This window comes from Symphodus melops (genome assembly GCF_947650265.1).
Source record: "Symphodus melops genome assembly, chromosome: 10".
Classification (NCBI taxonomy): Eukaryota; Metazoa; Chordata; class Actinopteri; order Labriformes; family Labridae; genus Symphodus; species Symphodus melops.
In genome coordinates, this window is record NC_136700.1 from 19,192,541 (window position 1) to 19,216,987 (window position 24,447).

Below are 24,447 nucleotides of genomic sequence, written 5' to 3' on the forward strand. Positions count from 1 at the left end.
ATATATCTATGTGGTCAATTATTGTTCTAAGTCACCGACATAAGCTTTTCTTGTTAAAAAAAAAACAGTCTATATTGATTAGTCCCATTTGTCTCAGATAAGGATTGCAATAGTATAGTATAGTATCAAAGGTTGTGCATGATAGTTTTCAGAGAGCAAGCAGTTAATTCTATGGTGGCTAACGCTCAGTTGGTATAGTCAGTAACCAGAAGGTTGGATGTTCAATCCCCAGCTCCTGCAGCAATTTGGGCAAAACACTTAATCTCAAATTGCTCCTACTGCTTCGACGGCAGCATATGCATGCATTAGTATGAATACGATTAGCTAATATGGACTAATGAACACTAACCATAGCAGCCTCTGCCTCCGTCTGTAAAACATAAATAAATATTAAAGGTGTTTTTCTTTTGGTCATGAAAGTAGATAATCTTCTCTCTGACTGAAGAAAAATAAATAGTGAAGGGAGTGGCAGTGGACATTTCGATTTATGTCTCAAGTGAACATTACTGGAACAGTTCTTAAGGAAGACTCTGTGTTGTCGTCATTTATGATCTTGCTCTTCCTGTTTTACTTTGTTTTATTGTATGAAGGTTTGTATTGTCCTGACACTGTCCATTTTTTATTTTTATTTTTTAGCTACACTTGGTTAGTACTGTTTAATGTGTATCTATTGTTTTATTTATTTTAAAGGCCCAGGCCTAGGGAGGGGCACTGCAAATTAGCTTAGGCTATAAATTATGTAATGTGTGGCAATGGTTTACAATGGTTTCCAGACTTGCCCCAACACAAATAAATAAATAAGCTCTTTAAAAATCTGCATTCACTGGTCTATGGCTTATTTAGAAACTCAGCTGCCAGGCATCGCGAGCTATGTCTTGTTATGCTGACTCTCAGAAACCTCTTCTGTATTAGTCATACTTTGATGATGTAAAGTTTCTTGAATAAGGCCTTCTGCACAGTCATCATTATAAAAAAAAATGAAAGATAGAAATAGATTTCTAAGACAACCAGGGCTCTCGACTTCTTGAAACATCTGTGGCATATCGTGAGTGGGACAGTGTAAGTTCAGGGCAAAGCAATGGTTTAATTACCAGAGCGGTCTCCCCAAGCTTGTAACCTTGCAGCTCCAAACTCCACATTCACTCATCACTTCTGCTTAAAATGACTTCATTACCTCGTCTATAACCAGACCATAAAACCAGCGGGTCGCAGCTCTTCAAGTCTGTCTACAAAAGAGTGCAGCAAAGTGTGGAAAAACTTAACTCATACTGCCCTGCACAGGAATGCTGATGGTCCCATAAAGCTCCACAATGACCAATCAACCGTAATTGTAGCCTTAATTTACCACGGCACCACCCATGCCAATCTACATGGCCTGGCTGGCAGCCATTTTTCGTTTTGGACTTAAATCCACCCCTGCAATTTCAGTTCCCCTTTCAGTAAACTGTCTCATTGAAAGGTCTTACATGCATTTGCCACTAAAACGGGACAGGAATGGCCTTTGACAGTGTTATTTCAGGAGTCCCTGTAGAATGCGTGGGACTGAACATTGCCACCCAGCTTATTGTTTCATCAGTCTGTAGCCAGTTTTGTTAAGGTTTTGCTCCAGGATCTCTGCTGAAGAAAGAATCTACTTAATAACAGATATTTGGATGGTAGTTTTGGTTAAAAACATATTCAGCAGAGACAGCCTTACTTCTGTGTTGCTCTATTTTGTGCAATCCCCACGTGTGCATGTGCATGTATTTTTCTTCAAATATGTTAATTTTATTACAGTAAATAGAAATTAATTTCTGTCCTACATTTTATTTTGAAAATAATGTTAAAATTCAAACCATATAATGTTAATGTTACCCTTTCACATCATCATTGGAGCAAATGTGTCATGTGACAAACAAAAAAAAGTTCAGATGTCATGTTCTTTTCTTTTTTGTTGTTGCTGTTCTTGGCTCTCTGCAAAACCCCTCCCTAATTCCATACTACTGTCTGAGGCTTCCCTTGGATTTGTAAGCACTATGAGTCACAATAACCATTTAAAAAGGCTATCTCATTAAACCGAACTTCCATCATGTGTTTGAACTAGGTCACTGCAGTTCATGTAGTGTTAAGTCTGTGAATTGATGTGATGGCACTCTCCTGCTGTGTCCTCGTCTTGCTTATGGCCAGTCTGAGTTTATCAGCGCCCACATTTACGCCGGAGGTAACAAGCTCTCCTTCAACAGAACCACAGGTTGACTTGAATCTTGCCACTGTAAGTGCATCATTGCATGAGTTGCTTTAAAAATATTTATCAGATGAGATTGTATGTGACTTGCTCTTTTGTTGAAAAGCACATAATTTACATGTGTTTTTGTTGAATGTTAACAAAATTGCATGAATCTGTTCTCACCAATGTTTGGCTATATATTTTTTTTTTGTGGGTGGGGAGCAGAGATAAATAAATACATTGTCCTTTAAGTCCCTATGGAAGTATTTGTGCATACTGTGGAATATTTTCAGCATCTTAATTCTTTCCTTATTTTCTCATCTTAAAGAAACAGAAAAAGACAGTCTGGGAAGACAGTCTGCATGAAATTGATTATAATGATCTTTATCCATGTTTTTGTGATGAGGGTTAAAGTTTTATAATTACATTAATGGATAGACTGCCAGTTTGATGCTGTCAATCTAATCACACAGTGTTAAAGAAAAAAATCTTTGTGAAAAAACATGAATGAATTAGTAAAGTTTGAAATGCATGCTGTACAAAAGCAGGCCATCCACGATGGGGATACAGCTTTCTACCTTGGTATTGAGGCAGTTTTCTGGATAACTAAATTTACCTGTTTTTTTTTTTCATTTTTTGATGTGGATCGTGAATATTCTCTTAGGAATACCTTCAGCAGTACTACAACCTGCAAAAAGACCCTCTGGGACGCATGAAAAGAAGTGGGGCCTCTTTTGAGTCTAAAGTGAAAGAAATGCAGGTATTCTTTGGCCTCAATACATCCGGTGCTCTGGATTTTGACACCCTGGAGCTGATGAGGAGCCCTCGATGTGGAGTTCCAGATGTGGAAGAGTACAGCCACATCCAGGGGACACGATGGAACAAGAATGTAATCACCTATAGGTATTTATGGGATATCTGTTATTTCTTTAATAGCACGATGCCATCAATCATTTCTATGTTTATATATATAATTAGTGGAATTAAAATCTGTATATGAAATATGTATCCTGCCTGACCTAGACTGAACCAGAAAAAAATAGAACATTCCTAGTCCCTTAAATGTAAACCAGCAGGCAGTAAAACCATTGGCAGGAATAGGGAATAGCAACTGTCAGAAAGGATCCTTGCAACAGATTTTGGGGTTTGAGACTCCTGCCTTTGAGTGTTATTATGGGCTTGTTAAAGTGCCAAGTTCACCATACATGCTTGAACTTATGTAACATTGTCTGAAGCGTTGTTCTGTTTCTCTCTCAGTTCTGCCTGCAGAATAAGATGAAGACCAAATGTATAATTAGAGGGGAATAAAATATGGCAGTTGTAAATGTGTTTTTTTTTTAATGTATGAACATATACAGACTACATGTTTTAACATATTTGGGTACCCTGGGCTTCAGTTAGCTAATGTTAAAGCTGCAGATCTAAAAGAAATAAATAAATCTATCTGTCTTTATTGTTGAACAACTTGACATTAACTAATTGCTGCTGCAGCATTGGCACATACACCAGAGATATGCCTCGCAGCACTGTGGACTCCTTGATTGACTCAGCGTTCAGCGTTTGGGCCAGAGCCAGCAGTCTGACTTTTGTCAGATCGCACACCGGCAGCGCTGACATCATGTTGGAGTTTGTGAACTATGGTTGGTTTTTACTTTCTTAACACACAGTTGTATTGGTTGGTGATGGAAGGCAGTGCAGAAAATATTAGTTAGTATTAATTAGTAGATCATGCAGATGTTAAACACAAAAGGAGCTTTACTAGTAATGTACCTTCTAACTACAGCGCAGTAATCAAGTATTGGCTGCTGAACTTGATAGACCCACAGATGAGGTCAGCAGGGACCTTAAGATATATTTTGACATAAAAAGACTATGGTTTTCTCTGTGGTTTTCATGACTGCCCTGCATTATGAAGACCATGGCGACTTGTATCCATTTGATGGACCCGGAGGCACCCTGGCTCATGCTTTTGGCCCAGGGTTGGGAGTTGGAGGAGACACTCACTTTGATGATGCTGAGCACTGGACAGCTGGAGAAACAGGTGCAGAACTGAATTACACTGGCACAACATGATGACACAGCAAAATATTCAACAGAGAAGAGATGAAATCATCGATTTGAATGCATTTCCATGCAGGTTTTAATCTGTTTGTTGTGGCTGCACATGAATTTGGTCATGCTCTGGGCCTAAAGCACTCCAGAAATCCAGAGTCACTGATGTATCCAACCTACAAATCCTCTCGTAAAGCCAACGTACTATCAAGTGAAGATGTAGCAAATATCAATGCACTTTACGGTAAACAACATGTATATTTTACTGAACTATCAATGGAGCATTATCATTATGCTGTTCTCCTTGGTGTTTTTATGAAAGAGAAACTTGATTCTCATGTTTATTCCGACTGTATGGTAGGTCATGCAAATCACTTGCTGAGATACGGCTGGAGCCCTCAGCAGCAAATCCCCTGGCAGTCAGGATCACTGTTTCTCCGACTCATGCAGAATAAATGTGACCCAGACCTGACCTTTGACGCAGTGTCAACTCTCGGTGAAGCCACCTTTTTTTTTAAAGGAAGGTACAGTATGCTGGATTTATTTTTATATCTTTAATCTGTACCTTTGATTTATAAGAAATACATCTTCTTTTAGGAAGAGAAAAATAGACAAATATAATGATTATGACCTCTGTTGCATCCCACAATAATTGGTCTCTAAACGTATTTTTTCCCACAAGATATCTCTGGATTAAACATAATGAGCATTACAACATCAAAGAAGGACCCATAACCAACTTCATGCCTAAGATTGAAACCAACATTGATGCCGCCTTCTGGGTGCCACGCAGATCCACAGCTTACCTCATTCATGGTAACAGTGTTTTAATTATTCAGTGTGAAAGCAAACATCCTCTAAAACTGACTCTAATCCAATCACTATACACAAGTCATTAACTGAACAATTTCAACAACACATTTTTCTGCTGTTTTAAAAAAAAAAAATCAGAATCCATGTTCTGGACAGTGAAAGGCTCTCTTGTGAAGGGAAAGCCTCGAGCTCTCAGCCACTTTGGATTTCCAGCATGGGTCCAGGATGTTGATGCAGCGGTCCACATAGTGAAAACAGGACGCACACTCTTCTTTATGCATGATATTTACTGGAGGTAAAGCAACTACAGAGCAACATGATCCAGTTACTTTCGATGATAATATCGCAACAGTTTTTATACACAAATCATGGTAATATTTTAGTCTTGCAGGTTTGTGACATAAATTGATTGCCAAATGGTGCAAGGACCAGTGTCACTTCGTTTTATGCACTGAACCACAGAATATTATGTTTTGGTAATTTTAGTTGTTTGTTTATATTAAAACTGTTGAGACTGGAGTAATAAAAGAGATGCTCACGTTTTGAAGCCTCAGAAGACATTTTCCAGTGAGTTAAGCAAAAGTAAATACAACTTCATGTGTTCACTACAAATTGACTCGATAAAAGGTTATTATTATTATTAAATTTGTTTTATTTGTTTTATATACTTTATTAAATCCCAGAGGGGGAAATTCTGGTTCGCTCTCTGTTTTTTTAGAGACATGCTTCTCACACACAGGCCTGAATTGCACTACTTTGAGCTTAAATTAAACACTTTTTGAAGTTGTGCTTTATTAAATTCAATTCAAAAGAGTTTATTTGTCCACGGGGGGTAATTCAAAAGTGAATATAAGTCTAGTGACCTCACAAATCACAAGGCAGATGTAGATATTTAGGAAACAAAATTAAAGAAGTGTGCTGAGATCTTACAGAAAGATTCTGTGTCATTTGGACCTCACAGAGAGCAAAATGTGCTCTATTTTGACTTTTGAGGTTTGATCACGTGACTATACTAGAAAGAAGCATGAGCACATGTGTTGTCTTTACTTTGAAAGAGGAAAATTATTATGAGTCATCACTTCTGACAAATGTTTGGATCATGTATTTTTCAGCTACAATGAAAACCGAAGGGTCATGGATTTTGGTTACCCAAAGTACATAAGTGAGGATTTTCCTGGAGTCAACACAACAATAAATGCAGCTGTTTATAAAGATGGTGAGCCAGTGAAATGATTATCAAACACTGTACTGTACGATAACTTGATTATTCAGATCTCCTATTGATTCATCTAAACAGGGTAATTTTCAAATTGAACAAACACACAAAGTCTACACACAGAAGTAAAGTACCTGCTAACTACACTGCAGCGTTTAGTTAGCAGGTACTTTACTTCGGTATGTAGACAAAGGGGAGTGATTGTTACTTGTATTGTTATTGCTCAGAAAATGCTAATTTACATTATGACAATGTTTAAAGAGTGCATGGTTCCTTTCTATGAATAGAATCGTTTTTTCACTTTTCCACTTCACCACATAAAGCCCTTCATGTGATGACATGTCGTTTTCACTGTGAGCGAAAGCGGTTATCTAAGTTCAGAAAGATGCTCATCATCATCACCATCATAATAATCATCATCATCATAATCATCGTCATCAACAACAACACACTAAATCCAAACCAAATCATTCCAGTTCCAATTTTCTTTTCCTGTCCTAGGTTTCCTCTTCTTTTTTGTCGGACCAGAAGTCCACAAATACGACTACACCCAGAAACATGTTGTTGGAGTTGAGAAAGCAAATTCTTGGCTTGGATGCTGAAATACTGCAAATCCCTGAATGTGTAACATGAGTTTACTTTAATTTTAAAACATCAGACGAAAAAAAAAAAAAAACACTGTGCTTCTTCAGTTTTGAGTTTAATTTATCACTTGTAATTGTTTCGAAATAAAGGTTCCTATTTAACCATGAAATGAGTTTGTTTTGTTACATACTGTATCACTCACATTAAAATGCTCCAAGCATCTGCTTAAATGTTGAAATCTCTTCCTCAAATGTACATTCTCCGGTGCTGTGGAATGATTTATGGATATGATGCCAGATGAGAGAAAACAGGGTTCTCGTCAATATGGTTGCAGGTTTCAACTTGTCAACAAACAACTCTTCTGGCTCCTGCTTTCTGTACAATAAAACACACTGTACATATATTTAAACACTACAGACAGAAACTATGTAGAAGCTTCCTTGGGAGGTCTGTAACCACAAACTATCCAGAAAATTGGGGCAGGTATAGACCCAGCTATAACTGCAGGATTGTATGTTTTTGGGCCATGTGACTGCTCAAACACCACACAAATTCTCCCATATAAAGTATGGGAAGTCTGGTGGAAATGCGCATTTAAAACATGGAGTTGTTCTGGCTGTGGATACCTTGTGTGTGGTCTCTGATGCCAGCAGGAATCTGGACTCTACCCATCGATCAAGAACAGTGGCTGAGGCCTGAGGATGTGGAGCTGGCTGAGGTTTGTGATCGACACAGATATAAAGTAAAAATATTTGGATTGTTATCATTTTTGTCACTAATTTGATCAGAATCCAGAAAGGTCTGAAAAGAAAACCAAAAAGAACTGGTGAAACTTTAATATTTAATTCAACTGAACATCAGATTGAGTAAAAAAAGTTGAGTATTATCAGTGACGGTTAACCCTTACTTTTAACCAGGAGTCATCTCATGAGTAAAACTAATGCAATTAAATGAAGCTTATGAACTTCACTTTATATATATATATATTGATATTGATATTGATATTGACAAGATAAAAAATGAAGCATTTGTGACAAATATGTAGACATAACCTGAAGTCCTTTTTAACAACAGAGTTACCTCAGCAGGTTTTACAACCTGAATCTTAGAGGTGGAGTGACACGAAGGCGGATCAGGTCCACATCAGATATGGAGGAGAAGATCAGAGAGATGCAGCGTTTCTTTGGTCTTAAGGAGACGGGCTCTTTGGACCGTAATACCCTGGACGTGATGAAGGAATCTAGGTGTGGCGTTCCAGATATAGAAAACTTTAGCTTTTACCGTGGAAAACCGAAATGGAAGAACCACACCATCACTTACATGTGAGCATTTTTTTTGTTTTATATCAGTATTCACAGATAACTCTTAACAGTAAAAATAATGATTTAGTTGTGTCGATTGCAACTATCTTATTGTTGTTATTTCTTATTTTTTTGTCCATCTGTGGAACTGGCATATACAGGATTGCAAAATACACTCCAGATATGAAGAGAGCGGATGTGGAAAAGGCCTTTAGTTCAGCCCTCAAGATGTGGAGTGATGAAGCACCACTGAGGTTCATCAAAGTCAACCATGGCAAAGCTGATATCGTCTTCTCCTTCGCCCGTGGAAGTAAATCTGAAAAAATCTCCTCTGAAGAATATTAAAGACATATAGTATATATTTACTAAATATTGAGTCAATTATGTCGAAAAAGACGTGCAGTTTTATAGCCTCTCCAATTTATTGTCTGAAAAAGTGTTGTTTTTTTTTTCCTTTTGCAGCTCATGGAGATTTCTTTCCCTTTGATGGACCCCGTGGTGTCCTGGCTCATGCTTTTCAGCCAGGAGAGGGGATGGGAGGAGATGTGCACTTTGATGAGGATGAAACATGGACAGCAGGGAAGCGAGGTGAGGCCGAAAGAAACATAAAAAAACAAACCTTTGAGCTGAGTATTGAAAACAGATAGTCAAAACAGTCCAGTCTTTGTACCTCTGATGAATGTTTATTGATTATAATGTCAAATCAGATCTAAATCTGCACTTCTCCAGCATTTGATGATGAATTTTCTGCATGATTTTTACTTCACTTTTGATACTTCAAGTATATTTTGTAAACAATAGTTTGACTTTGAAGTAATATTACAACTGCAGGACTTCTCTCTGCATAATTACAGCTTTGGCACTGCTCGTTGTAGGCTGAAACCTCAAAAGGTTTAACACTTTGGGTCATTCCTCACACTGCACCTGATCAACACAACTTGAGCTCAGCAACATCCTTGAATAATTCAAACCACAGACTCTTTTTAGTGTGATCAAATTAATTTAATTTCTTGTCAGACTTACTGACAGGTCTTCTCTGTGGCTATCTTTCAGGTTACAGCCTGTTTGCTGTTGCAGCTCATGAGCTCGGACACTCACTGGGTTTGACTCACTCTCAAGACCGCTCTGCCATCATGTACCCCAACTACAGATATCAAAGTAATACACAGTACTCCCTATCCAAAGATGACGCACTTGGGATCCAAGCATTGTATGGTGAGCATCTATTCTGAAAATGGGGAAAAATTAATTGCTCAAAATATAAATACAAGACCATAATGTTCATGCCATATTTAATAGATTCCATTTTCATGTGTCTTAGGAAAACCCACAATTAAAGAAGAAACCCAAGCAGCCCCCCAAAAGTGTGACCCAAACTTTTCTTTCGATGCGGCAGTTATGATGTCAGATGAGATTGTATTTTTTAAAAACAGGTTTGTGTTTTGAATTGTGCTTGCAAGAGTGCCTTAGCATTGTGTCGATGCTACTGAGTCTTTCTAATTGCTTTAACCTAGGTACATGTGGATGAGAACAACTCAGACGACTTATTGGAATCGCCTGAGAGAGAGCCCCAGCAGTGCATATTTGCCCAGCATCAATTCTCGCGTTGATGCTGCTTATGACATCCCTGCCAAAGGCGTGGCGTACATATTCACTGGTAGAGTAATGAGCAGTCTGCAAAGCACTTAGACCTTGTCAGCATGACTGGGCTGGATTTCCAGTTGGAGAACACAACACTGCACCCAAATTACAGCCTTGTGCAATTTAAGTGTTGTAGTTCATGCAAGAGGCTTACTGAGTTAGGCAGTGCTTGTGGTATGTCCCAAAATGCAGTGACATGGCTGTGTTTTTTTTCAGGTCATAAGTATTGGGTGGTTCAACGGCTTAAGATGAAAAGTCAAGCTGGCTCTATTTATGAATTCAGCTTCCCCTCCAGAGTCCGGCAGATTGACGCTGCAGTGCATATCACTGAGTATGGAAAAACATTTTTCTTCATAGGAGAGGTTTATTACAGGTAAATGAATTCATTTGTGAAACAACATATTGTTTCATCTCTAGATTGCATTTTATTATTTATTTCGGATCATGTATTTTACAAGAACATTGGCATCAACAACACTAACAGCCAAACTTACACAAACAACACATATATGCATTCTCATTAGTTGTGTCTCCATATCACCCACTTAAAATCCACAAACCAATGTTTCCACAGTGAGTAAATACAAACTTAACCTTTGACCAGAAAGCATTTAAAAATGACAACACATCTGCACTTAAACATCTAACTATGTCACACTGATGTTTCCACAGTGACAATTATTTCATATCAATATCTAACTTCAGGTTTGATGAGCGCAAGAGGATAATGGATCCTGGCTTCCCAAGACTCATCCACACTGACTGGCCTGGAATCCCCAGAAGGGTTGATGCTGCCTTTAAGTTACAGGGTAAAATATACTGAATTACAGATTATAGTCTTGAAAATGTGTATCATGTGCAACAAAAACGGAATATACCTGAAAAATAAATTCTCACATTTGTTTTAGTCTGAGACGCAGGCAGGCTGAGTTTACTGCACAGGACACACTCATTATAAGGAAAATACCATTCAACATAGTTTTAGAACAATGTCCTACTCAAGTACAAAATCTTCTTTTCACAGCTTCGTCCACATTACATTTCATTTGTCTTAAAAAAAAAAAAAAACCCTTTATGCTGTTTTTTCAACAGGTAGCATCTTCATCTTCAGTGGAACAAAGTCCTACCAGTATGACTTCAGAAAAAAACAAGTGGTGAATGTAATTTCAGCAAATTCCTGGCTAGGATGCTGAAACAGTCTGAACTGACACCAAACATTATGTATTTGACTCACTGAACTGTTACTTTATCTGAATTGCTGTCTGTATGTTGTGAGTGTAACATTTGCAGGACACCCTTGAAAAAGAGTTTTTTTTTTTTTTTTTTACCGCAATGGGACTTTTCCCAGATAAATAAAGGTTACATAAATGCAATTATTCTTCATGTTGGGTGTATGCCTCTTTCTAAATGACATCTTGTCCCTCTATGTTACAGTGACATATCTTATACCTGACTGAGATTATAAAATGAATCACTTTGGCTTTGTGTATGTGTTTTCTCTCACAAAATGCATATAGTACTTGAAGCAAATAGCACTTGAAAAAATATTAATGTACTTGAGGATATTTGTGTTATCACAAATCTATCTTTGTAAATCTAAAAATGTTTCATCATATTCTCCCTCTAAACTGTATTTTTTTCTTCATGAATTCTCTCAAACTGCTGTAGAGCAAACATGTTTCTTCTTTTCTCAAATGACCTAAAAGAACATGGATACAGTTGAGGATGTTTAATTGAACTGAATTATTATGTGGTAATATTCAGAAAACCGTTCAAATAACATGTTCAACATTGTACCAGGTAGTAAAGGATTTTTTTCTTGCCACTCTAACTTTATTAAATGTTGTTTAGGCCTCATTATGGATTCATGTTTGCTCTTTGTGGAAAATATAACAAAGAGTAAGGTCTTTTCCCTGCTCTTTTGTAAAGTATTTTGAGATACCATTAGCTATGAATTGGTGCTGCACAAATAAAAATTGATTGATTGTTATTATAGTAAATTACCCTAACCCTAACACTGGTATATTCACACCTACTTTCCAGCACCATTTCAGGGTCATTTGTTTCATAAAAACTGATAGAGCAGAAGGTAGGTAATCAGTTTTTGTAGACACATGAAATTGAAAGACTCTCTATTGTTGATCCATTTCAAAGCGACTTTGACAACACTGGCCCAAACTGAGTGACAGTTAGTCTCAAAGATGCTCAGAGGACTTGTGTGTCTATAGAGATAAACCCATGTGACACAAGTCTACTGCACAGTACATCACGCTCATGTTTACCCACCAAAACTGGACTGTGACCACAGTGCACAAGAGGTTGCGAAAGAATATGAGGAAGCACTAGACACAAACCAGTGTTGACAAATGTTATCTCAACTTGTTTTGTCACATAATGTATTTCTTTTAAACACCAGGTAACTAATCCTACTAATTTATGAAGAATTGTTCACTAATAATGCTCATAATTTGATTTTGGCTTTGGACTTTACTCAATGCTCGTAGTAAACTCAGGTGTGCACATGTAAAGAGTAGTATAAACTTTAAATATATATATATGGATGTATATATATGTATGTATGTGTATATATATATATATATATATATATATATATATATATATGTATATATACACACACACACACACACTGTACATTTTAAAATGCAAACCAAAAATACTTTGAAAGGCTATTAGAGCATCTGGTTTCAATGAGCCAATGAAAAAAAGCAAAAGTCTTGTTACATCATTACAATTTAACTGATCATAACATCTCCTCCCACTGTTATCAGAGGGGCCACTGTTTACTCTCCCCTTTACCCTCTTCCACAGAGCATTGTTTTGACATTTACAGGGATCCAAAAGGAGACTGCACACATCTATGAGACTTTGATAACAACAATACAACCCGTCAGACTACCAGGACTTCCTTTATGTAAGGAGATGGAAAGAAAGGGACATTTTTTCACCCTGTCTCTTGCTGTCTTTTGGATAGTTCTGCTGGGTTGTTTAGCCCTGTGTCATGCAGCACCTACAGTTGCTCCAACAGTTTCACTAGAGGACGAAGACCTGGCTGAGGTAATTATTCATAATACATTAGTGATTTTAGACTGTCTGGACTAACCGTGTGAATGAAGGGGTGCTTTGTATTTAAAGACAGACATCCAGCATGACTGAAATTAAGCACTGCAGTCAGATAAAAAAAAAAAAAAAACACTTTTAATATGTTGCATGATGATTTCTCTCCTGGTACAGGGATACCTCTCTCAGTTCTACGATGATGTTGGGATGACAAACTCCTCGACCAGAAAGCTTGTACAGAGAAACTTAACTGAGGATCTCGAGTCCATGCAGTCTTTCTTCGGCCTCGAGGTATCACAGGGAATACAATGAATGACGCTTGCTAATAACTTCAACAGTGACAAGATAAATAGAAATCATATCTCAAAATCCTCAACACTTCTGAAATAATCTGACCATCAGGTGACTGGTGTCTTGAACAATGAAACCATTGAGATGATGAAGGCACCTAGGTGTGGTGTGTCAGACATCAGTCGATTTGGACACTTCGACGGGAAACCCAAATGGGAGAAAAGGCTGATTACATACAGGTAACTGAAAGTAATCACTGTAAAAACATATAAATAATTTCTTAATACTTTATCACCATCATCATCTAATTGTTGTTGGTTGAATACATCATTGACGTACAATAGTGATAATCACATTGTGATATATTTTGACAAGGATCACTCAGTACACTCCAGATCTGACTCAGAGACAAGTAGATGCAACCATTGCTCAGGCCTTCCAGCTCTACAGTGACGTCATCCCTCTGGACTTTAAACAAATCAGCTCTGGTACTGCAGACATCATGATTCTCTTCAAGGGTGGATGTAAGTCTGGTTTTAAAAAGATATGATAAAAAAAAAAAAAAAACACCATCAACTTCAACTAAAATAAATAAACAAATAGATTAAATGGGTCTATATTCATTCCTGTAGCTTTGTTTGCATAAATTTGATCTTTTCTGCTCTGCATGCACTTTGATAATCTTTGTGAAAATGTGCTGCACTGCAGATCACGGGGACTTTTACCCCTTCGATGGCAGAGGTGGAGTCTTGGCTCATGCTAACTCTCCAGGCAGGGGTCAGGGAGGGGACACACACTTCGATGATGATGAAACCTGGACTCTTACCCAAAGAGGTAAATACTGTATATGCTCTAAATATCGTACATATCGTCCATTGGGCAAGAATGAGATCAAGGATTTTATTTCTAAATTGGAGAAACACATTTTTTGGTTTGTGAGGAAAGAAGTTCCATATATTTTGTGCAATAAAAAAGATTAAGATGGCCATTTCATTGAAGAAGACAAATGTCTGACTGTGTTCTTTTTAATTGCGGTGTTAAGGAGTAAATTTGCTGCTGGTGGCAGCTCATGAGTTTGGCCATGCTCTGGGCCTGGATCATTCCAGAGACAAGCGTGCACTTATGTTCCCCACTTATCAGTACGTCAACACAAATGGATACAGGCTGCCAGATGATGACAGGCGCGGGGTTCAGGCCCTCTATGGTAAGCAAACACATCCACATAATGATATATATTTAGTATGGGATTAAACTGAAACAAGATCATTTAAATGAGCTTAAAATGCTTTTTTATATTTGTAGATTGATGTTTGTTTTTGTATGAAAGAAGGCCATATTTGGTAAATGGTAATTGAACTTAAGCTTGTATATGCTTTTCTAGTCTTCTGACTACTCAAAGTGCTTTTACACTGCATGTCGTCCCTACCCATTCAAACACTTAGACAGAGGCTGCTACATAAAGTGTCCATTAGCATTAACAAACAAACACATTCATGACCTGCTCACAAAGCAGCAGGAGCGAATGGAGATGTCTTGCTCAAGGACACATCCGACGTGGCTGAAGCAGCTGGGAAGCAAACCCCAACGTATGGTTGAGAGATGACAGACTTCTACAATCGGACAGCTATTTCAGTAACTTCTGTGAATTTTCAAATCCATCTCCCAGGCAGCCGAACACCAGTGCCCACAAAAGCACCTAAACCTAAGCCACCTCCTCGCCCAGAGCCTGAACCAGAGCCAGAGGAACCAACAGAGAATCCAAACCCAGACCCTCTACCCAACCCCGGAGCTGAGCAGTGCAGCCGCAGCCTGGTGTTTGACGCTGCTACCTCCATCAGGGGAGACCTGTTCTTCTTCAAAAACGGGTACACTTTGAACATGTGCTGCTCTATGTTTAGGTAAGGAGAAATAACGTACATGTTTTCATGCTTTTCTTGTAATCCATATCAGATACTACTGGAGAAAAAGTTCAAGCTTCCAAGGTATCCGTTTGACCAAAGTGAACACGAAATGGTCCAGAATCCACTCTGTCGATGCTGCGTATGAAGTCTCTAGCAAGGATGTGGTGTATCTTTTTGAAGGTACTTTTTATGACGTTTTGATTAGTTTCAATCAGGGCTGTCCCACAGTGTCCCTAAATGGAGAAAATAGCATGCGATAAATTGAAAGTTGAAAAATGTAATGATTTATTTTGGATCTAATTTATATCACGATTAATGTTGTGACAGCAGCAGATTTGATACAATTCAGTCAGTACTTTGATGCTCTAGAAAAAAAGTATTCATGTTGTAATAACCTCCAATTCTTTCTCTGAAGGTCGTCAATACTGGGGCATAAGAGCTTATGCAAAGACAATAATGTCAGGCTATCCAAAACCTCTTACCAACCTTGGGCTCCCGTCTTGGGTCAATAAGGTGGACGCAGCAATTTATGAGACTACTACTCGAAAAACACTAATATTTGTAAATAACCAATATTGGAGGTGAGTGATGGCAATGGCCTAGTCTTTGTTGATTGGTAACAAACCATGTGCATGATAGTCTTTGCTTGAATATAAATTGTATCAATTGGAGCACTATAGTGGGCCTACTTATTTGACACAGTTTACCTGCCTTTTCTTTCTTACAGCTTTGATGAGGGACGAAACCAAATGGACCGTGGATACCCACGATACATCAGAACAGATTTCCCTGGCATAGGTTCCAAAGTAGATGCAGTCTTTGAGAATTATGGTGAGAGTCCAGAGCCACTCCTAGCTTATTATATGTTGCCGTTTCTTGCTTAGCACCAAACAGCAGTGACTGAAAGTTAGTGACATGCTGTGAAGAAAAGTCAAGCAGTTAGCAGCTAAAGAGTCTTTGAATTATAGCTTGTGTTTCTCTGCTATGTCTGCTAAATTTTTGGAGGGACAAATATGTCATAAAACATTTGCCATAAGGCCTCAGTGACCGTTATTTTCTTTACGGCTACATTTAAGTGACAAAGTGTTCAAAATGTCAATGCTGTCTCATGTTCAGTTGCAAACATACTTGCATTATACTTTACCTTCTCTCTTACAGGATATCTATATTTCTCAAATGGCGCCAGACAGAGCGAGTACTACATGCCCTACAAGAGAGTGATGAGAGTACTGCTCAACTATGGCTGGCTCAACTGTTACTGAGAATTTGGAAACATATTGACACAACTGTCTTTGTCCAAAATACAACTGCATTTAACATGAAAAAAACGTGTTAAAAGTTATTTGTAATACTTAATTTTGGAAACAATCCTCACAGTTATCTTGTGGTTTTTACAAAGTTACTTCTTAACTCTTAATTCTTAGAAACATAAAAAAAATACAAAGTGCATCAAGTCAGTGATAATCATTCAATGAAAACTGTCAATGGTCTTAGCTCTGCTTAGTGCAAAGGGCTTTACTGATAATTCATGTGATGTATGAAATTGATTCGAAAGTGCACAATCAGTTGAAAATAAAGGGTTAGATATGTCCTGTATTAGGATTACAAATAATTATTATAACAGTCTTATAACAGCTCCAAACTATTCTTCTGACCATTTTGTCATATGGTGTCTGATATGAAATATTCTAATTTGCATGACCTCAGGGAACATTACAAAAAGTAGTTCATCATTTAGCTTTTCCTGACCATGTCTGAATTTTTTCTATTGTGAAATACTATTTAATTCAAATAAAACACCTGAATTCCTTCCACTGATGTTGCTCTTAGCACATGAAAATAACATACAAATAGAAAGGTCTGGCACCTTGGCCTCTGAAGTTCATTTTGCAATGATAAATGATGAGGCAATCTACTCGGAATCTCTGCAGGTGCTTAAATGAGAGAAAAACTCAAAGTGTTATTGAAAGTTGTTTGACCACACAATGAGCCTTTCTGATGTCTACGATTTTTAAATAGCAACTCTTATTGAAGAACAAGCAAAACTAGAAAATTATTTTGAACCAGAATTAGGATATATTATGATCCATTATAGTTATCTGGTGATTTCTAAAAGAAGAGATCAGACACACCATTACATAACTCAATGAACAGGTATCTAAGAGGAGAGAAATTTAAAAAAGAAGCTAAAAAAAATCATTTCATTTAAAAATGTGATTTATTAACACAGAAAAGAGATTCTGAAGGTGATTTAGTTTTTCACTGATGACTTTGACTGAAGCTATTTTTTCGCAACACATTAAATGGACCACGCAACAATGGTTTCGTTTTTTATTGATGAGGAAATGTCACTAACTTTTAATTAAATTCAGTATGGAGTTTTTTTTAGTTTCGAGGCAGAGATAACCTAACCATTGTATATTAGCATGTGCGTGTGATTATTATTGATTATTAACAACGTGTGATTATGAATAATGTATAGAAATTCTATACCGAAATAACAAAGTCAACAACAATTTAAAGTCTTATTTCTCATGTCTCCCGTGCAGGTATTAAGGGTTAACTTTGTGTTTAGATAGTCTTACACAATGCTACAGTGGGAGGTAGAATGGCTTTAAACGTAAACTAATTCACATATTCATCTTTTTAGCCTTCATCTTGAAAAGTCACCTATAAACCACGACTTCGGTTCAAGTCGTTCTTCTATGCCTTCATCTGGCACAGCTTACCTCAGTGCAAAACATCAACGTGCCCCTAGTAAAAAAATATGAAAACAAACGAAACCGGATATCCGGGGAAGGTGTCCCCACTAATACTGTCCGATGGCCACAAACGTTGGTTGGTTCCTCAACGTAACATTGTTGTTCTTCATGTCATTGTCAGGCTGTTTTCGTGCCTCATTACCAAATATTGAACCCGTACACAGCTCCACATTGAGCTTCATTACAAAAACAGCTGTCGATTGGTTGTTTACAGTATTGCTAAAGCTCAATAGACTGAATGTTTAAGCAGCTGTGACTGTAAACAAGGCGATGAAGAGAAGTGAAGGTTCCGGTTGAGACAAAAATATCAAGAGCACGAGCTGAAAGAAGGCGCTGTGCTGTGTCTTCACGGAGGTTTGTCTATTTGTTTGGACATTTTCATTGCTTTTGTTCTGTTTGCAGTTGAACGATGTGGGCAATAAGCACGTCTAAGCTAAATAATTCTATAACCGAACATACTGTATACTGTGTGCGTGCTCATTTGCAGTCTTAATGTGGTCACTGTTCAGTGTAGTGTGTGTGTCTATATATGTGTGTGTGTGTATATATATATATATATATATATATATATATACATACATATACATATACATATATACATATATACCTACAAATTTCTATTTGTTCTCTGTGCAGGTTCCGTCTTCTATGGAGTCTCTTAACTCTTTTGAATCTGAGATGGAGGCTGATGGGCAGGGACACTACTCTCTGTTTCCAGCTCTTGACAGCATCGCAAATCTGTCTGGAAGCGGTGAAACCCTGGAGAGGTTGTTAAGATGATTTAACCTTCAAACGTGTCATTACTGTACTTTGGAAACATAATTTCCACATTTGTTATGCTTGTAAAAAAAGGCTCTGCTACACTACAGCGGAGAGTAGTGTTTTGGTCTAGCTGGCGTCTTATCAATCATATCATCTTGTCTTATCACAATATTTAATGTTATAAACTGGCCAGAACAAAGGTCACCACCTGGATTTAACTCAGTAAACAGATGAGAGCCTTCCATTGGATAATATTTTGCCTTGGTGATTAGGTTTCAGCTGGTAACAAGTTATTCAAACATAACTGATGCATTGAGGAGCTTCTCATTTGTTGACACATCCTGTGGTTTTGCAAAAAAGATGTTCGTCTTTTTCAGATGGGTCCAATTATTGGCATGAATCAAGCAGAGAAAATATCTTAAAGAGACAGGCAGTGCACCTTGTCCATAAACGTCTAATCTTAAACGTCAAAGTAAAAGTCCTTGCATGCCCCTAATTCTCTTTGGATTCTTCAAGAAGTTTGATTTCCTTTTTTTTTTTTTTTTTTTTTTTTACTAATATTAATACTTTATATTGTTTATCATTTTCTGTAAAAGATCAACGGTGAGTGAATTCTGAAAACTTGGTTTTGTTGGTGTATCTCATGAGGAATCATTTTCAAAGTATAAATACAAGTATCTTGATAAACTGTTTTCTTTTTCTATTTGCAGTGAACCACCAAGTGAAATAGCAGAAAAGCCAAACCTCACATGGCTCGATGCTGCACAGGTACTTTTTCAAGCTTTATTTGTATACCGCCAATTCACCTCATTTTCATTCATTTTCAGTTTGCTGTTATTTATAAAAATGTATCACTTTCACCTGTTGTGATATTTCCTGCTAGGTAAGTCATATGTGTTTTGTTTTTTTTCCTCATGTAGATTGTTTTAGAAGAAGCTGGACGTCCCATGCATATAAAAGAAATCAAACAGAGAATCATCGACAGGGGACTTGTTCAATCCAAGTACAGCATTCCTCTAAGTTTACTACACATCCTACTACTTACATGTTAAGCTAAATCACTTCTTTATTTTCCTACTTAGGCAGCACACATAATCCTTACTCTACATTTAGACTTTGTGCATGTTCCTTCTTTCTCCCTTGCAGTGCAAAATCAAGTTTGGAGGCAGTTATGTACCGTGAGGTAAGTTAGATGTTTAAGGCTCAGTCTGACAGCAACCTCTGCTGTTTAGTAGAATTACTTGCACCTCCATTTGTTATTTATTTAAGTTCCCTTGACACAGTATGTGTATTTTTTGTTACTATTTTTCTTCCATCGTGTTTTACCATCTTGCTTCTTTTTACCTTCTTTCATGTTTTTAAAAACAACATTTCCAGCGCCGTATCAGAAATAAACCAAATTTGACAAAAATGAACTCCCAGCTTCTGACAATCAAATTAGGCTTCTCTAGCCACATGCATTGGCCTCAGTCTCACATTATGTTTCAGACACAAAAAGGCAGCAGGAGATTCAAGAGGATTGAGAACCGAAACGGAGTCTTTGCCTTGCTGGTGAGTTATACGGGACATAAACGCAAATGTGTCTCAAAACCCAACTTTGCTGTGGGAAACTTGAACTGTTCTCAACTTTTTCTATAATTGCACACTATTTGTAAAATGAGTTAATGCAGTTTACATATGAACGTGGTGCAGAGCTGTAATTGTATAAACATCACTGCCTAGTGTAGTTGTCTCATATTGACAGATTTTTTTTTTATGTTGACCATTTTCATGTAACAAAATATTATAGTTGCCTGATTTTGCAGTGGCAGTTTAAAGCTGTCTGTGTTCTGAAACTGATGACATTTAATTTAATTGTCTGTCATACAGTAGTATAAGTATGAACTTTATCATTAAGTTGTCTTCAGTGTGGTGTCTTTTTTTTCATCAATCATTTAATATCAACACAGGCATTAGCCTCAGACACTCTGGGTTCAAATGAGCACATCTCTGACTTTCTCTCACCATCTGTGTCCTCATAGACTGATGAGGAGCGGCAGCAGGCCCTACAAGCCTTCGCTGCGCAGTCTTTCCTGGGCTCTCCACATCAAAATGCTATTTCCAGTTCTGGATCAGGAGCCTCTGGCCCCGCCTTCCCATCTCCCACCAGTTCCTCAGGGCACAAGACCAAGATGAAGAGAGGTCCACGGAAGACGCAAAATGAGAAGTATCGACTCAAGTACCTTAGACTGCGCAAAGCTGCTCGTGCCATGATATTTGTGAGTGAAGTTAATTCTTCAGAAGCTGCGACTCGTTTTATCGTAGGTTTTGTTTCACGTCATGTACATACAATAATTATAATGTCATAATGTTTATTCGACAGGAGAATGCAGCTCTCTGTGATGAAGTTGCCCACTTAGAAGAGAAGTTTTTGAGAGCAAAAGAGGAGCGGAGGTGAGAGAACATGTTTCTATTGGTCTATTTATTTATTTTTGTTATATATGATGGATGTTGATGTGCTTTTCAGATGCTTTTCATGTCCTGTCAACTTTAAGAAAGAACGTAAGAACTCAAGGATTCTTTCATACAAATTGTCATTTGCAGGTTTTTACTAAAGTCGTTGTTGCAGTACCAAACGTTTTCAGAGGGAGAGATACTGCCAACACCTAGCACAAGCTCGCACCCTGTTGTTGCGCCTGTGGCATTAATCTCTGGTATTGCTGGGGGCTCCGGCCAATCTGGAGGTCAGAACCATGTGTCCGTGGGTCCAACAGGGGAAGAGGGAGCTCTTAAAAAACCAAAGAAGGAAAGGAAAGAGCGTGGCAGGGAAAATGGAAAGGAAGAAAGTGAGTGCTGTATAAATTCGTCTTGAAATTGAGAACGGGTATACATTAGTTTAGCTGTTATTTTATTCCTTTTTTTTGTTCTTTAAGTTCCAAAGAAGATGTCAAAGAAGAGAAAGCTGGCAGACGGCTCTCGGAAGCTGGTGCAGCCCATCTCTCTGGACTCATGTGGTCGTCCTGTCTTTCCCATCGTCCTGGGAGGTTTAACAGTGTACAGTCTGGGAGAGGTCAGTGTCAAGTTTGTCAAACTGCCAATAAGATAGATGAGTTAAAGCCTTTCTTGAAGTAGACACTAATGCTTTCTACCTTGTGCAACGTGACTGCGTCCCAGATAATCACAGACAGAATGTTGTTCCATGATGAGTGTGCAATCTATCCGGTGGGCTTCTGCAGCACAAGGGTCTTTGCCAGCATGAAGAACCCTGACCAGCAGTGCCTCTACACCTGCCAGATAAAGGATGGGGGAGGAGGACCACAGGTGCGCACACAGACAGAGTCAATATTGAAGTCAAATTTGAAAAATCCATTATTTCTGTTTCTAGAGAAATAAAGACAGTAAAGCCGCAGTGTACAGCCTTGTTTTACGAGTAGATAGTGACAAATGCTCTTCAATAATAGCCCAGCACAGTTAAGCAGATGGCTGTTCCGTCATGAGCCCAGGTCTGCTGAAGATTTCTGCCTGTTAAAAGGAAGTTTTTTCTTGCCACGCTATGACGGATTAAGCTGGGCTCTTGTAATATAGCCATAAGTAAGGTCCTTTACCTGCTTTTTGTAAACATAACAATGAGCGTGGTCTTGTTACCTTGCTCTTTCGTTAATGTTAACAAACAGTAAGGTCCTTTACCTGCTTTTGTAAAGTGTCTCGAGATAACGCCTGTTATGAATTGACGCTATACAAATAAAGATTGATTGATTGATTGATTGAGATTGAATATTATCTCCCCCAGTTTGAGATCGTACCTGAAGAAGATCCTCAGAATGCCATTGTTGCCTCCTCTGCCCTGACGTGTCACTCCAATCTTCTAAAGGCTGTTGCATCTGTCAGGTATCGAAGCTCACCACAAAGACTCAAACGCTAGTTCACAAAAAAAAACAAAAAAACATTTCAAACTCATGTCCTTCTCCCAGCTCCAGGTCTGTGGTGCCAATCGTGCCTTCAGGAGCTGACTTCTTTGGCTTCTCACACCCCACCATCCAGAACCTGATCCAAAGCTGCCCTGGAGCACGCAAATGTAGCAAGTCAGTAAAGTCACCCGTCTCACCCACTAATAAGGATCAACTACAAAACACAACATGGAGTTCAATCTTGAAGGGGTCCAGCTTAAGAATGGGAATCAAGTTTTTGTTTTACACTGTTAAAGATGATTATGGCGCTGAGTAATGGTTGGATTTTACTGTGTCGAGCTCATGACTGAACTACATACTGTACTGAAACAATGATTGCCAACCTCTTTCCCACATGCAAAACGTTGATCGTATGATGAAGAGAACAACTAAGAAACTAGAACATCAAATAGCTTCAAACTTTTTCGATAGAAAACTTGCTTACATGGACGAGGTGGTGGGAGATAGAGACTTGTTATGTCCTTGTGAATTTCTATTTTGTCAGGATTACATCCATCTATTACTTGTATAACTCATAATAAAATAGAAACAAAGAGAATGTTCAAAGAGTTTGAATTAAATGGATTTCCCTGGAGTCTGAGATCCAAGTACACAGCCTTTTTTATCTTATTTCATATGCTGCTCGCCTTTCTTGAACTCGCTCAGAGTCTGTGTCTTTATAAATACTCTTTTTGTTTTTTGCTCTGTTCACGTAGCTATCGGTGGATACGTTTCGAGGTGTGTCGCCCTGGGGACGGCCAGGTTCCTCACAGCCTATCAGAGGATGACGCTTCGGTCAACTTTGAGGCTTATCAGAGACACCAGGGCTTTGAGGAGAACATCAAGACTGAGCACATACCAGGTTGATTATATATCAGTTCTCCATATGGGCAATATTTTCATGTTTTTCTTTTTACGCCTGTCACATTTACAGGACCTTGATTATTCGCTCATATGAGGTAATCCCAAGGATCAAATCTAGATCTCAGTTTATGTGTCAATAAACGTAGAGGCCTTTAAGGTCAGACTGCAAAGGTAAGACACAGGTAAGTTTTTTAGAAAAGCTGCACCATTGTAAATTTCTCCATTTGCGGGATAAGGATTATCCCATTTTATTGCAGCCACTTAATCATGCTTTGCTCTGCTGAAATGTGTGCTAATAATCCTTCTCACCCCTGCAATTGCTCTTCGATGCCTCAGCGATTCCTAAAAGTGGAAAGGTTATGTTAGAAAAAAAAAAAAACTTCTCTAACACAGAATGCAGGTGTTGGTTTTTCAAAGTTAGAAAAGGGTGTTTTTCTCATCAGAAACAATATGTCCTCAGTCTGACATTAAGCATTCACTGTGACTATTCATCAATTTGTCCTTTTATTCTTCTTCCCTCAGGACAGATGGCACAGTCTCCTAGCTCCTCTCATCAACCGCAGCTGATTTCCCCTACAGCGAAGACCTCCGCCTCATATTTCAGCCCCTGATTCTGAAAACGCTGCGATAAAACATGACTACAACTCCCAGAAACCATCAGTCTCATTTACAAATGTATAATGTTTTATTTCCCTCTTTTTGGTTTCGTGGTCCAGACAACAAAGGCGAGCAGTCAGCTGAATCCATGTGGTTCAGTGGTCGTGATAATCAGTGTGTCAAGAGAGCACGTAGGATGTATGCTAATGTTAGTCATGCTTATAAACTGGTGGCTGCTGAGTTAGCCTTAAACTCGAGCCAAAAGCAACATAAACCCAACACATCTGTACTAAAACATGTAAACCATTCATGTATAAAGATCCTTGTTTTTCACACAATCCATGTCAGCCCCAGTTGACTTTATATTTAAACTGTATTAAGTTTATCTTTCTTTCTTTTTTAAACCGACTGATGGCAAAGAAAAAAAGGAAGATTTCCATATACAGTACATG

General features: G+C 38.1%; 3 protein-coding genes across 4 annotated transcripts; all 3 read left to right on the forward strand.

The window, feature by feature from the left end:
* Positions 1-2,125: 2,125 nt before the first annotated feature.
* On the forward strand, positions 2,126-6,889 carry mmp20b (matrix metallopeptidase 20b (enamelysin); the record flags this gene model as incomplete). Its single annotated transcript, XM_079354234.1, has 10 exons — positions 2,126-2,251; positions 2,871-3,109; positions 3,698-3,846; positions 4,122-4,247; positions 4,344-4,502; positions 4,620-4,782; positions 4,941-5,074; positions 5,210-5,366; positions 6,184-6,287; positions 6,789-6,889. 10 exons carry the CDS (start codon positions 2,126-2,128, stop codon positions 6,887-6,889), a joined length of 1,458 nt encoding a protein of 485 aa, XP_079210360.1.
* A 584-nt stretch (positions 6,890-7,473) lies between these two features.
* LOC306830013 (uncharacterized protein) lies at positions 7,474-16,896 on the forward strand (the record flags this gene model as incomplete). The annotated part of the gene is made up of 21 exons (XM_079353230.1): positions 7,474-7,590; positions 7,947-8,194; positions 8,335-8,483; positions 8,636-8,761; positions 9,227-9,388; positions 9,495-9,606; positions 9,688-9,830; positions 10,031-10,187; positions 10,520-10,623; positions 10,907-10,943; positions 12,604-12,889; positions 13,067-13,183; positions 13,295-13,422; positions 13,559-13,707; positions 13,892-14,017; positions 14,226-14,387; positions 14,850-15,048; positions 15,134-15,264; positions 15,500-15,665; positions 15,812-15,915; positions 16,243-16,896. The coding sequence occupies 21 exons, from the start codon at positions 7,474-7,476 to the stop codon at positions 16,344-16,346; spliced, it is 3,027 nt and encodes a 1,008-aa protein (XP_079209356.1). The 3' UTR covers positions 16,347-16,896.
* A 986-nt stretch (positions 16,897-17,882) lies between these two features.
* Positions 17,883-24,333, forward strand: tbrg1 (transforming growth factor beta regulator 1). 2 transcript variants are annotated; one of them, XM_079353785.1, is made up of 15 exons: positions 17,883-18,200; positions 18,483-18,613; positions 19,319-19,376; positions 19,529-19,611; positions 19,755-19,791; positions 20,097-20,159; positions 20,630-20,866; positions 20,971-21,041; positions 21,192-21,433; positions 21,521-21,657; positions 21,762-21,908; positions 22,378-22,475; positions 22,559-22,669; positions 23,251-23,396; positions 23,921-24,333. In XM_079353785.1, exons 2-15 carry the CDS (start codon positions 18,495-18,497, stop codon positions 24,007-24,009), a joined length of 1,638 nt encoding a protein of 545 aa, XP_079209911.1. In that variant the 5' UTR covers positions 17,883-18,200; positions 18,483-18,494; the 3' UTR covers positions 24,010-24,333. The 2 variants fall into 2 exon arrangements, with proteins under 2 accessions (XP_079209911.1, XP_079209912.1); XM_079353786.1 differs by having other exon boundaries at positions 23,926-24,024.
* The last annotated feature ends 114 nt before the right edge of the window (positions 24,334-24,447 follow it).